This window comes from Lampetra fluviatilis, chromosome 3, assembly GCF_964198595.1.
Source record: "Lampetra fluviatilis chromosome 3, kcLamFluv1.1, whole genome shotgun sequence".
Taxonomy (NCBI): domain Eukaryota; kingdom Metazoa; phylum Chordata; class Hyperoartia; order Petromyzontiformes; family Petromyzontidae; genus Lampetra; species Lampetra fluviatilis.
In genome coordinates, this window is record NC_136277.1 from 11,664,413 (window position 1) to 11,676,806 (window position 12,394).

The 12,394-nt window shown below is 45.3% G+C and overlaps 1 protein-coding gene across 1 annotated transcript in view; it reads right to left on the reverse strand.

Moving 5' to 3' along the window:
* Positions 1-10,497, reverse strand: part of LOC144952210 (transitional endoplasmic reticulum ATPase-like) — a 51,992-nt gene extending 41,495 nt beyond the window's left edge. Inside the window, 3 exon segments of the mRNA XM_078882624.1 lie at positions 1,971-2,143; positions 4,598-4,697; positions 10,251-10,497. Coding sequence (XP_078738750.1) covers positions 1,971-2,143; positions 4,598-4,697; positions 10,251-10,267 — 290 coding nt within the window. The 5' untranslated portion in view covers positions 10,268-10,497.
* Positions 10,498-12,394: the final 1,897 nt, after the last annotated feature.

Here is a 12,394-nt window from a genome sequence, read left to right on the forward strand (position 1 = left end):
GTTGAGGCAAGTCCTGTTAGCGAGCACCTATGAAGGCTGGCACGGCACACGAGGGGGTGGGTGGCCAGCACCACGCCAAACCACCTTTGTCTTCTCAGTCGCTGTGTTTACACATCATGCCAGGTACTCGTTTGAGGCTGAGTCGACCTAGGGGAGGAGGCCCAGGACCGGTTTAGATAATCGTCACTGGTGTTGGCCGTGAGCGGGAATCGAACTCGGGTCGCCGGGTTCGTAGCGCAGTGTGTCACACGCAAAGCTATTGCTACCCACAACAACAACAACCGCCATTCGCCACTAAGTGGCCGTGACGTCACCACGGCGCTTGTGCCAGACTATGTGCACGTTGAGGCCACGTGAAGTGTCGAACACCCGTTTGCAGGAGGTCACGGGACAGACCCAAGTGCCATGGGGTAACTGACTGAGCCGAATGGCCGATGCAAAGATCTCCCGTATAGCCTTAACAGACTGTAGGGGCAAGTGCGGTTAGCGAGCACCTATGAAGGCCGGAACGGTACATGAGGGGGTGGGTGGCCAGCACCACGTCCGACCGCCTTTGTCTCCCCAATGGCGATGTTTACACACCGCACCAGGTCACTCATTCCAGGCTGAGTCGACCTAGGAGAGGCCGAGGACCGGTTCAAACAATCGTCACCGGTGTTGGCCGTGAGCGGGAATCGAACCCGGGTCGTTAGGTTCATAGCGCAGCCTAAAATAAAATGTTTCGCTCCGAATGATCGCTACAAAGTATGACCTGTGTTTTAAATTAGTGTGCTGATCTTAAAGGTGCATTGAAAAATTATAATACTCCGATTGATGCTCCTGCTGTTGTGGAGTGACTCATGCAGCCCGCTATGGCTGCAGGGTTTTGGTAGTACATGTTGTTTATGTCATTTATTGTGAAAATTCTGTCACAGTTCCTATGATCACTGTTTCATTGCTTTCATGGCTTTATTTTGGTGATTTCGAAAAGTGTATTGGTTTGGCCATGTTTGTTTGTTGTAGTACAGAGTTAGACTGATGGCCTTAATCTAAGTTGTCTTGTGGTTGTTGCTGGTTGTTTGACTTGCATCCCACTGGGATTTTTGCACACAGCGTTGGTGTAACGGTGTTTTTTCTGCAATATGTTGCCGTCTTTTCTTGGATTTTCTGTTTGCACTCAGTCACATATTCACTTTAAGATGTTTTTTTGTTCACGTTTTAGTTTTTTGTTTGTTGCGGTTGCACCCGATTCAAGAGCCGAATGGCTCACAGGGCTACACCTAATAAATTAATCTTAATTTTGGAGCTTTCGTGACTGCAGGAATTATTCCCCCTCCCTCTCTCCGCCCCCTCTCGATATTTAAGGCCCCGTCACAGAGATGACCTTTCTCTTTGTGCCGATACGTGTTCTCTCTCTGTATCTTTATGATGTCTGTCTGCTTGTGTGTCTGTCTATAGTTTTCTGGTTAGATTTTTGTTGCTATTTCTTTTATACCTGATGACGATTGCTTGTGATGCAATCGAAACGTCGTAGTATGCTATTATTTAATTTATTATTAAATCTTTTATATTAAGTTCGCTTGCTTGCTTGTGTGCTTGCGTGCTTGCTTGCTTGCTTACGACCGTGCAAATCTTTCGGTCGTTTTTTAACCCACTTCCCGTGATCCAACATTTTTCCTAAATTTGACACTTTTCAGGACAAAAATATTATATTTAATTACCAAATGCTTAATGGTGCCATGCAATCATCTGACCCATAGGTGGCAGCCATCTCAAGCCAGAGAACGAGAGGACTCTAGCCGCCACGCATATAAAGGATTTATAGTGAAAAACTTTGTTTTTACGGGTTATACTTGTTTTATCTTTATACGTGACTTTACCAAAATAACCAAAGAACTAATAAATGAACTTGAAGCGCGAAACGCTACACCACCGCTCCCCACCACAGACACACACATACACAGCCTCACGCGCGCGCGTGCGTAACCCACCTGACCACGTCGCCCAGACGCACGCGCAGGTTGTTGCGCACGACCCGGTTCATGCGGATCTTCTCGTCCGAGCACGTGTCGTCGGAGAGCACGATGCAGACCGTCTCGCGCCGCTTCTTGCCCTTCAGCATCACGGTGTCCCCGCGGAACAGCTGCAGCTCGTCCATCTTGGGCTGTGCGGGGAGACACACCGTCGAGTGTTTACATTTCTCGATTTAAAGCTTCTTTCGTGACTTGCAGGGATTCATCTTCTTGGTTCTTTCGGTAGAGTCGCGTAGAAGGAAAATAATAAAATTTTAAAAAGAAAACATAATGAAATATTTTGCGCTATGCCGATCTAGCTGCCGAAGCACGGCATCATGGCTGAAACACAGAAGTCCGACCAGTGGAGGTGGGCTGCAGAGGTTTTGTGGCAACATCTACAACCAGACTGCTTAGAGACCTGGGAATTAAGGGCCAGAGCCAGCGCTCGGCAATCAGAGCCGTATCAGAGGCGGCAGAAGGCAGTAGTCAGTGGCTCTGGATGAAGAGGAAAGACCCCAGCTGGGCCCCGAAGTGAGAGGGCCAGGAGGTATGCAGTCAACAATGCTTGACTCAGGGAGGAGGACGCCCCTGCCATGCATAGTCCCATGGGATGTTGGCTATCAACAACAAGGCAACTCCTATGACTAATTGGGAATGGGACGCAAGCGTAGGATTGATCACCCTGTCGCTGGCCGCCTTTGGGGAGGGTGTATAGTGTGAAAGGCCGAAACACCCTAGGAACCAAAGGTTCACTACTGACGATGCGCTCCCCAAATTTCACCAGGCTCACTGTTCATGAACTCTTGGAAGTGCTTGCACAAAGGATAGTAGCATCTCATCCTGTGTTCTTTGGAATATGAATTTTTATTTTTTATTTTTATTCAGTTATTTTATTATTTCGATTTAAAGCTTTCATGACTGCAGGGATTCATCTTCTTGGTTCTTTCGGTAGAGTCACGTAGAAGGGAAACAATAAAATAATAAAATAAAAATAAAACATTTAACAATTCTCACGACGTTTCGGCCACAACGCAAGCAGCCGTCGTCAGGTGGAGAACAGGTCTGTCGAGAAGGCCGAGGAGCCCCACACGAGCTGAGATGTCGATCAGTTAGTGAGCCGGCGTCACCATCAACTCTCCAAAGCTCTGCCTTCTCGACAGACCTGTTCTCCACCTGAGGACGGCTGCTTGCGTTGTGGCCAAAACGTCGTGAGAATTATTTTATTATGTTTTTTATTTTATTTATTTTTTATTTTATTATTTTCCTTCTACGTCACTTTACCGAAAGAACCAAGAAGATGAACACCATCGAGTGTTTAAGGGACCTGCGACAGAGGTCGCAAACGGGTTTTGATTCCTTACCCATACCCGGCCGCACCAGGGTCGCAAATGGGTACCCGTACCCGGCCGGGTACGGGTACCCGTTCCCTACCCGTACCCGTACCCTACCCGAAATGAGTGACAAACGGTTACTCACCAGTGACTCACGGCCTACCCGTACCCGTACCCGGCCGCACCAGGGTCGAAAACGGCTACCCGTTTGCGACCCTGGTGCGGCCGGGTACGGGTAGGGTACGAGTACGAGTAGACCGTGAGTCACTGGTGAGTCACCGTTTGTCACTCATTTCCCAACGTCTTGTCTCTTCTCACAATTCAAGTTCCTAAAATCAACCCACCCGCGCCTGCAACGTGGCTTCATCCCAGAGGTCGCAATCGGGTACCCGTACCCTACCCGATACCCGGCCGGGTACGGGTAGCCGGGTATCGGGTAGGGTACGGGTATCGGGTACCCGGTTGCGACCAACTTTTAACTCTGCTGGTGGGGGGGGGGGGGGGCGGCTAGCTCAGTCCAGGAGCCGGGGTGCTTTAGGGGAAGGAATCAGCGCCTCTGAGAGTGTGGGTTTCAACATTAAGTGCTCAAGCAACATGCAACCAGATGTAAACCTACCGGAGGCTGGTGGCAACATCGGAGACAAGTAGTCAACATCTCTGAGGGTATGTGTTTTAGTCAAGGAGATCAGTATCCTAGGGGACTGACGCTTGTGCCAGCACATCCGAGGCCCTGGGATCAAGCTCTGGGTCATGGTTTCTCTAAATTTCAACCAAACCACTGCCACTCACCTGAAGCCAGACTACAGAATATTCAGATTAGTTTTAAGTCCAGCAAGCTACAGTTGTATCTTGATTCTCAACACCATAAGGGATCATATGTCAACGTAAATATGGGAGTCATGACGAGATCGTAACTCTTAATCTCGCGAGAGCTGTTGCGAGAGATTACACCATCACTCCCGCTACACCAGCCAACGGAACGCCAGGGAGACATCAACAGGCATCCATCCGACAAGGCCGGCATGATTTCATCACCAAGCGCGATATTGCGACGCGTCGTTAACGGCGTTCCCTCTTCAGGCTGCTCCTCAACGCGTTCTGCGGTAGTGACCTGCAGCCGAGCGGGGGGTGCGACAATTCGTAGAAAACTTCCGAGCGTATCAACAAAAGCCCGCCACCCGAAGCCGCGACGTGTCTCACAGAGCTCGACGCTTCTCGCGTGAAAACCGGCCACGTGCCGGAACGAGGAAGTGCGGGGCGAGGGATGGTCACCTGAGACAGAGACACCACGCTGTTGTCCTCATTGATGGCCTCGTCCACCACCAGGCGGTTGGGCCTCTGCTTCTGCTTCAAGATTGCCGTCGACACATCACTGGGTGGCGCAGAGACGCACACGGGGGAAGAAGACGCGCGGGAAACGTGAGGGCGCGGCCGCGATCGTTTTGTTGGTAAAAAAAGAGGCAGCAGGGCAGTTGGCGCAAATGGACCCAAACTCGGTGAAAATGTCAACATCCTAAGAAAATAAGCCTATGACTGAATCACATGGAATGCGTCCTATCTCATCAGAACTCAGGGTTGAGACTGGTAAATGATTGATAATTGTTTTTTTTTATCTGGCAACAAAACTGACATCTTTTTTACAAGGAGTCATGTTTGCATAGACCACAATACTTGCAGTCATAATGCAAACAAAAAACACAACTCTGATAATGTATGTGCACTGTCCTTGAAGTTGATTGGTCCACACCCGAGACAGCTTTCCTTAGAGCCTAGTCTCACATGGTGTTGGACCAGATGACGCCAAAAGGCGCACAACTCAAAGACAATGAACCATCAGAGTATGAGAGCTCGGGGCAAGCATTTACACCATTGGAACCTCATTTGCCAGTAAAAAATATAATAGATTTTTTACCCTTTTATCTGGCAACAAAACTGACACCTTTTTTACAAGGAGTCATGTTTGCATAGACCACAATACCTGCAGTCATAATGCAAACAAAAAACATAACTCTGATGTTATGCACTGTCCTTGAAGTTGATTGGTCCACACCCGAGACAGCTTTCCTTAGAGCCTAGTCTCACATGGTGTTGGATCAGATGACGCCAAAAGGTGCACTTAAAGACTAGGCTCTAAGGAAAGCTGTCTCGGGTGTGGACCAATCAACTTCAAGGACAGTGCATACATTATCAGAGTTATGTTTTTTGTTTGCATTACGACTGCAGGTATTGTGGTCTATGCAAACATGACTCCTTGTAAAAAAAAAGTGTCATTTTTGTTGTCAGATGGAAGGGTAAAAAACAGGTTTTTGTTGTTGGCTTAGATGGCGTAAATAAAAAATGTGTCGTTTAGCCCGCCAGCACCCGACATAAGCAATTTACCGTAGCATACATGTCAACTCCTCACCAGTGGCCTAACTTATTACAAAGCAATTCAGACTTTATTGGTTACCCCGTGCCCCTTTTGAATCTCAGCGTTCATCCGACAAAGTCCCATCACAATGGAGAAACACAAACAAATTGACAATGTTATTGCCGGTATTGAAACGGCTGTACGCCGTATGGACCTGAAAAGTCAATACGGGGTAAACCGTGTGGGTTGACAAGTAGTGTATAGTAGTGTAGTGTTTAGTAGTGTAGTGTATAGTGTAATGTATAGTGTAGTGTATAGTGTAGTGTATAGTAGTGTAGTGTTTAGTAGTGTAGTGTTTAGTAGTGTAGTGTTTAGTAGTGTAGTGTATAGTGTAGTGTATAATGTAGTTTATAGTGGTGTAGTGTATAGTGGTGTAGTGTATAGTGTAGTGTATAGCAGTGTAGTGTATAGTGTAGTGTATAGTGTAGTGTATAGTAGTGTAGTGTTTAGTGGTGTAGTGTTTAGTAGTGTAGTGTATAGTAGTGTAGTGTTTAGTAGTGTAGTGTTTAGTAGTGTAGTGTTTAGTAGTGTAGTGTTTAGTAGTGTAGTGTTTAGTAGTGTAGTGTATAGTGTAGTGTTTAGTAGTGTAGTGTATAGTGTAGTGTATAGTAGTGTAGTATTTCGTGGTTTAGTTTATAGTAGTGTAGTGCATAGTAGTGTAGTGTTTAGTAGTGTAGTGTATAGTGTAGGGTGTAATGTAGTGTATAGTAGTGTAGTGTATAGTGTAGTGTATAGTAGTGTAGTGTTTAGTGGTTTAGTGTTTAGTAGTGTAGTGTATAGTGTAGTGTAGTGTTTAGTAGTGTAGTGTTTAATGGTTTATTGTATAGTAGTGTAGTGTATAGTGTAGTGTTTAGTAATGTAGTGTTTAGTAATGTAGTGTTTAGTAGTGTAGTGTATAGTGTAGTGTATAGTAGTGTAGTGTTTAGTGGTTTAGTGGTGTAGTGTATAGTAGTGTAGTGTATAGTGTAGTGTATAGTAGTGTAGTTTATAGTAGTGTAGTGTTTAGTATAGTGTGTAATGTAGTGTATAGTAGTGTAGTGTATAGTGTAGTGTGTAATGCAGTGGCGGCTCCTGCAAAATCTCTCAGGGGGGGCAAATGTCTGGATGATTGATAAGGATAAGGTCCACCCATGCAATGGATAAATTAACAGCTTAAGCATGTAAAGGCAACTTCACTTCTTTAATATTAATGAAAAATAAAGTGACTCTTACAATACATCTTGTTTGTTTCTATACTCACTATTAAAACAAACCACTCAAGTTTTTTTTATTAAAGATTCCACTAGGTCGCGACAAATTATATTGTTGGATGAAACGTGCTTACGTATGATGATGTAAGCACGTATGATGACGTAAGCACGTTAGGGCGAGCCCTCCCGGAAGCCATAGAGAATGCATTGCAGCGCCCCCGTTCGAAAAAAAACATCTTTGAATGTAAGTCTATGGGACCACTCGGGGCGATTCTCAGCTGGAGGGAAATCGCCCAAAAAGAGGCGGTACTCCACAGAACGTAGCATGACGCTGATTGGACTATATCCAGAGGCACAGTGACGGCTAGCGTGACTCTGTGGTTGAATGACATTGGTGGTGCGTCGCCCAATCGCCCTAATGAAGAAACCGCCCCTGGTGTAATGTAGTGTATAGTAGTGTTGTGTATAGTGTAGTGTATAGTGTAGTGTATAGTAGTGTAGTGTTTAGTAGTGTAGTGTATAGTAGTGTAGTGTTTAGTGGTTTAGTGGTGTAGTGTATAGTAGTGTATAGTGTAGTATGTAATGTAGTGTATAGTAGTGTAGTGTATAGTGTAGTGTATAGTGTAGTGTATAGTAGTGTAGTGTTTTGTAGTGTAGTGTTTAGTGGTTTAGTGGTGTAGTGTATAGTAGTGTAGTGTATAGTGTAGTTTATAGTAGTGTAGTGTGTAGTAGTGTAGTGTATAGTAGTGTATAGTAGTACAGTGTATAGCATGACTGTCAAAACCGTATGGACCTGAAAAGTCAATTTCCCTGTACAAGTGTAATAACAGATATAGTGGGTTCACGTGGGGGATTGGCTTGCCGGTCCTGCTTGTAGCCAATAAGGGTCGAGATAGGGAGCGTGGGGCCGGCGTGATCACGGCATGTCATCAGGGGTGATTGGCCCAGCCATTGGGGCCCCAGCTAATGGGGATCCGGATAAGAGGCGTGGTCCCGGGAGTGACAGGGAACCATCGAGAACGGTCGAGATTGCCCATGGAGGATTGGCTGGGGGGACCACGTGACGAAGGGATTAAGAGGGAGGAGAGAGGGATGATCGAGGAGAGACGGGGAACTGAACGGGGTGAGAGCCACGCGCGAACGGGGCTCCGGGTGCCACGTGCGCGGTGGGAGTTGTGGGAGTCTGCCGCTCTCCGTTGTCTGCCAGCAACGGAGCGTGTGGGAACAAGTGTACCGTGAAGTGAAAATAAAGAAGACCGATTCCGAATCCGTCTCCGGAGAATTATTACACAAGAATACGGGGTTATAAACCGCATGGGTTTTGACAGCTGTATCGGAGCGAGGCTGTAGCCATGGAGTCAACATTGGGGGGGACCAAATCTTCCAGAAAAAAAAATCTAAATTTGAAAACTAATTTCCTGCCTAAAATATTAAAAAATTAACTAACACATAGGATGGACTTTTTATTTATTTTGTACAATAATGGCTAATAGTGTATTGTATTACACTGCTCTGTTTTTTTCTTTTTTAACCTTTTCTTGTTTCATTGTACGTAATGGCAGAGATTCTGGATTTATAAAGTACAACCATAACCACAATCATATGAACAGAAATCTATTTTATAGCTGCGCTATGAACCCGGCGACCCGAGTTCAATTCCCGCTCACGACCAACACCAGTGACGATTATCTGAACCGGTCCCGCGCCTCCCCTAGGTCGACTCAGCCTAAAATGAGTACCTAGTGCGATGTGTAAACATCGCCGCTAGGGAGACAAAGGCGGTCGGGCGTGGTGTTGGCCACCCACCCCCTCGTGTGCCGTGCCGGCCTTCATAGGTGCTCGCTAACAGCACTTGCCCCTACAGTCTGTTAAGGCTATACGGGGGATCTTTGCCTTTGTCCCCCCAATATATATTAAAATTACGGCCTTTGTGTCGAAGTAACGTTTTTGTTACTTAAAACAAAACGTTGCCTATTAGTTACTATTTTAATTCGAAACCATACTCTTTTGTTCTTTCGCTAAAGTCACGTAGAAGGGAAATAATAAAAGCAAAACAATAAAATTCTCACGAAGTTTCGGCCACAACGCAGGACGGCTGCTTGCGTTGTGGCCGAAACGTCGTGAGAATTTAATTAAATTTTTATTATTGTATTACTTCCCTTGTGACTTTAGCGAAAGAACCAAGAATATCAGAGTATTAGTTGCAAGTTCAAGTATTAGGTGTAGCCCTGTGAGCCATTCGGCTCTTGAATCGGGTGCAACCGCAACAAACAAAAAACAAAAACGTGAACAAAAAAACATCTTAAAGTGAAAATGTGACTGAGTGCAAACAGAAAATCCATGAAAAGACAGCAAAATATTGCAGAAAAAAATCACCGTACACCAACGCTGTGTGCACAAATCCCAGTGGGATGCAAGTCAAACAAAAACAACAACCACAAGGCAACTTAGATTAAGGCCATCAGTCTAACTCTGTACTACAACAACACAAACATGGCCAAACCAAGACACTTTTCGAAATCACCAAAATAAAGCCATGAAAGCAATGAAACAGTGATCATAGGCACATTGGTTGTGGATTGTGGTGGTTATGGTAAGGGGGTAAAAGAGTAAAACTCCCACGACGTTGACAATCTGGAGTACGACGTTTCGCATCGGACCTAAACACAACAAGAGGACGTCGTAAACGTGAGCTGCTGTCACATTGTCAAGGACGACGCCGAGTAACGGTTCAAGGCGTGACTCGACACTTTATCGGCCTCACGCAAGGTAGTTGGTTTTACGTTAATGTTTATACTCTGTGATTATTTCGGTAAAGTCACGTAGGTATATTTTATTACGTATTATATTTTTTTATTTTAATTTTATTTTGTATTATATTTTTTATTAAATTTGTTATGTTTTATTTTATATATTTTTTAACATTTTACTTTATATTTTATTTTTTATTTTATTTTTATACCTACGTCACTTTAACGAAAGAGCCCAAATAGAATTGATTCACGCAGTCACGAAAGCTTCTAATCAAGATTTTTTAACGTTTTGTTTATTTGTTTAAAAAAAAAAATAAACCTCTTCCCCGGCGTATAAAACGATGGGTAAAACGCTCGCAAAATAACGACGACGTTTTACAAAGCAACCAACAATAGCGAAACTCTCCCAGCGTTTTTTTTATTTTATCGCAGCAAGAGTTTGACGGCGTTACGACAAGGCTGGGACTTGCGGCCTAGTCTCTACTCAATTACACATTTTTGTTGTTTAAGATATATAAACTCTGACATGCAAGAAACAAACTAAAAAAAACACACATTCGTTAGTTACTTACTCTCCGCCCGTGGCCATGCTTGGAGACAGAAGCCGATCGTTGCTTTTATTAAAACAAAAAAATATAAATAAGAAATCGGCCACTCCGCTTCTAATATCGTCGGCGAACAAGTGACTCGGTGGATTTAGAATCTCCCACCACGCACCGCGGTGCACGCGCACGCAGTGACGCAAGCAGTGACGCAATAACGCACGCGCACTCACTCGCCACTCATCACTCACTCACCACTCACTCACTCACCACTCACTCACTCACTCATCACTCACCACTCACTCACTCATCACTCACTCACTCATCACTCACTCATCACTCACTCATCACTCACTCATCACTCACTCACTCATCACTCACTCATCACTCACCACTCACTCACTCATCACTCACTCATCACTCACCACTCACTCACTCATCACTCACTCATCACTCACCACTCACTCACTCATCACTCACTCACTCATCACTCACTCATCACTCACTCATCACTCACTCATCACTCACTCACCACTCACTCACTCATCACTCACTCATCACTCACCACTCACTCATCACTCACTCACTCATCACTCACCACTCACTCACTCACTCATCACTCACCACTCACTCACTCACTCATCACTCACTCACTCATCACTCACCACTCACTCACTCATCACTCACTCACTCATCACTCACTCATCACTCATCACTCACTCACTCATCACTCACTCATCACTCACTCACTCATCACTCACTCATCACTCACTCACCACTCACTCACTCACTCATCACTCACCACTCACTCACTCATCACTCACTCACTCATCACTCACTCATCACTCACTCATCACTCACTCACTCATCACTCACTCATCACTCACCACTCACTCACTCATCACTCACCACTCACTCACTCATCACTCACCACTCACTCACTCATCACTCACTCACTCATCACTCACTCATCACTCACTCACTCATCACTCACTCATCACTCACTCACTCATCACTCACTCATCATTCACGGATGACGTCACCGCGCGCGGCACAAATAAACAAAGTCACGGCTCGGTGACGTCATTGCGCACACCGCCCGCGTTGCGGCTTGACGCATCTACAGCGAACGGGGGGGGGGGGGAGTTGACCCGATGCGTGATGACGTAAGATCATTTAACCCCCACGCCTTCCCCCCCCGGGGGGCCATGGGTAACGCGCGATGACGTCATGTTTAAATACTTTTGCGCCTTTAATTATTGCGCGATGACGTCACGTTTTAAATTCCCACGTATCCGTGTATCAAGCGCGATGACGTCACGTTGTAAATACTCTTGCGCCTGTAAATAATGCGGGATGACATCACGATTTAAATACACGTGTCAGTGTATAATGCGCGATGACGTCACGTTTTAAATACTCTTGCGCCTGCAAATAATGCGGGATGACGTCACGTTTTAAATACACTCGCGCCCGTGTATCTTGCGCGATGACGTCACGTTTTAAATACCCATATTCTTAGGTTCAAAGAAAACAACAAAAACAATCTACGCAAGCGGTCGCGTGACGTCATGTGTTAAATAGCCTCGCCTGTACAATGCGTTATGACGTCATGTCTCATGTACATGCCTCGCCGTTTGAACTGCGAGAGCTACAACAATGGCTGTTGTAAGGGACTACTCTGCACCAGGGGCTGAGATAGCTCTAAAGATGATTTGTGGGACTCTCTCCCAGGGCTTGCGAAGACTTCAGTTTTTTATTCATTTTATTTGGTAATAGTCCTGTGTTGAATCGGGTGCGACCGCAACAAACTAAAAACATGAACAAGAAAACATCTTAAAGTGACTGTGTGACTGAGTGCAAACATAAAATCCAAGAAAAGACGGCAAAATATTGCAGAAAAAACACCGTACACCAACGCTGTGTGCAAAAATCCCAGTGGGATGCAAGTCAAACGACAACAACAACCACAAGACAACTTAGATTAAGGCCATCAGTCTTACTCCGTACTACAGCAAACAAACATGGCCAAACCAAAAACTTTTCTAAATCAAAATAAAGCCATAAAAGGCTTGAATGGTGGTGTAGAGACTCAGGATCTGCAGTAGCTACAATGATTGTTTTAGGGGAGTCTCTCACAAGGTAATTGTTTTTTTACCTTTTATCTGGCAACG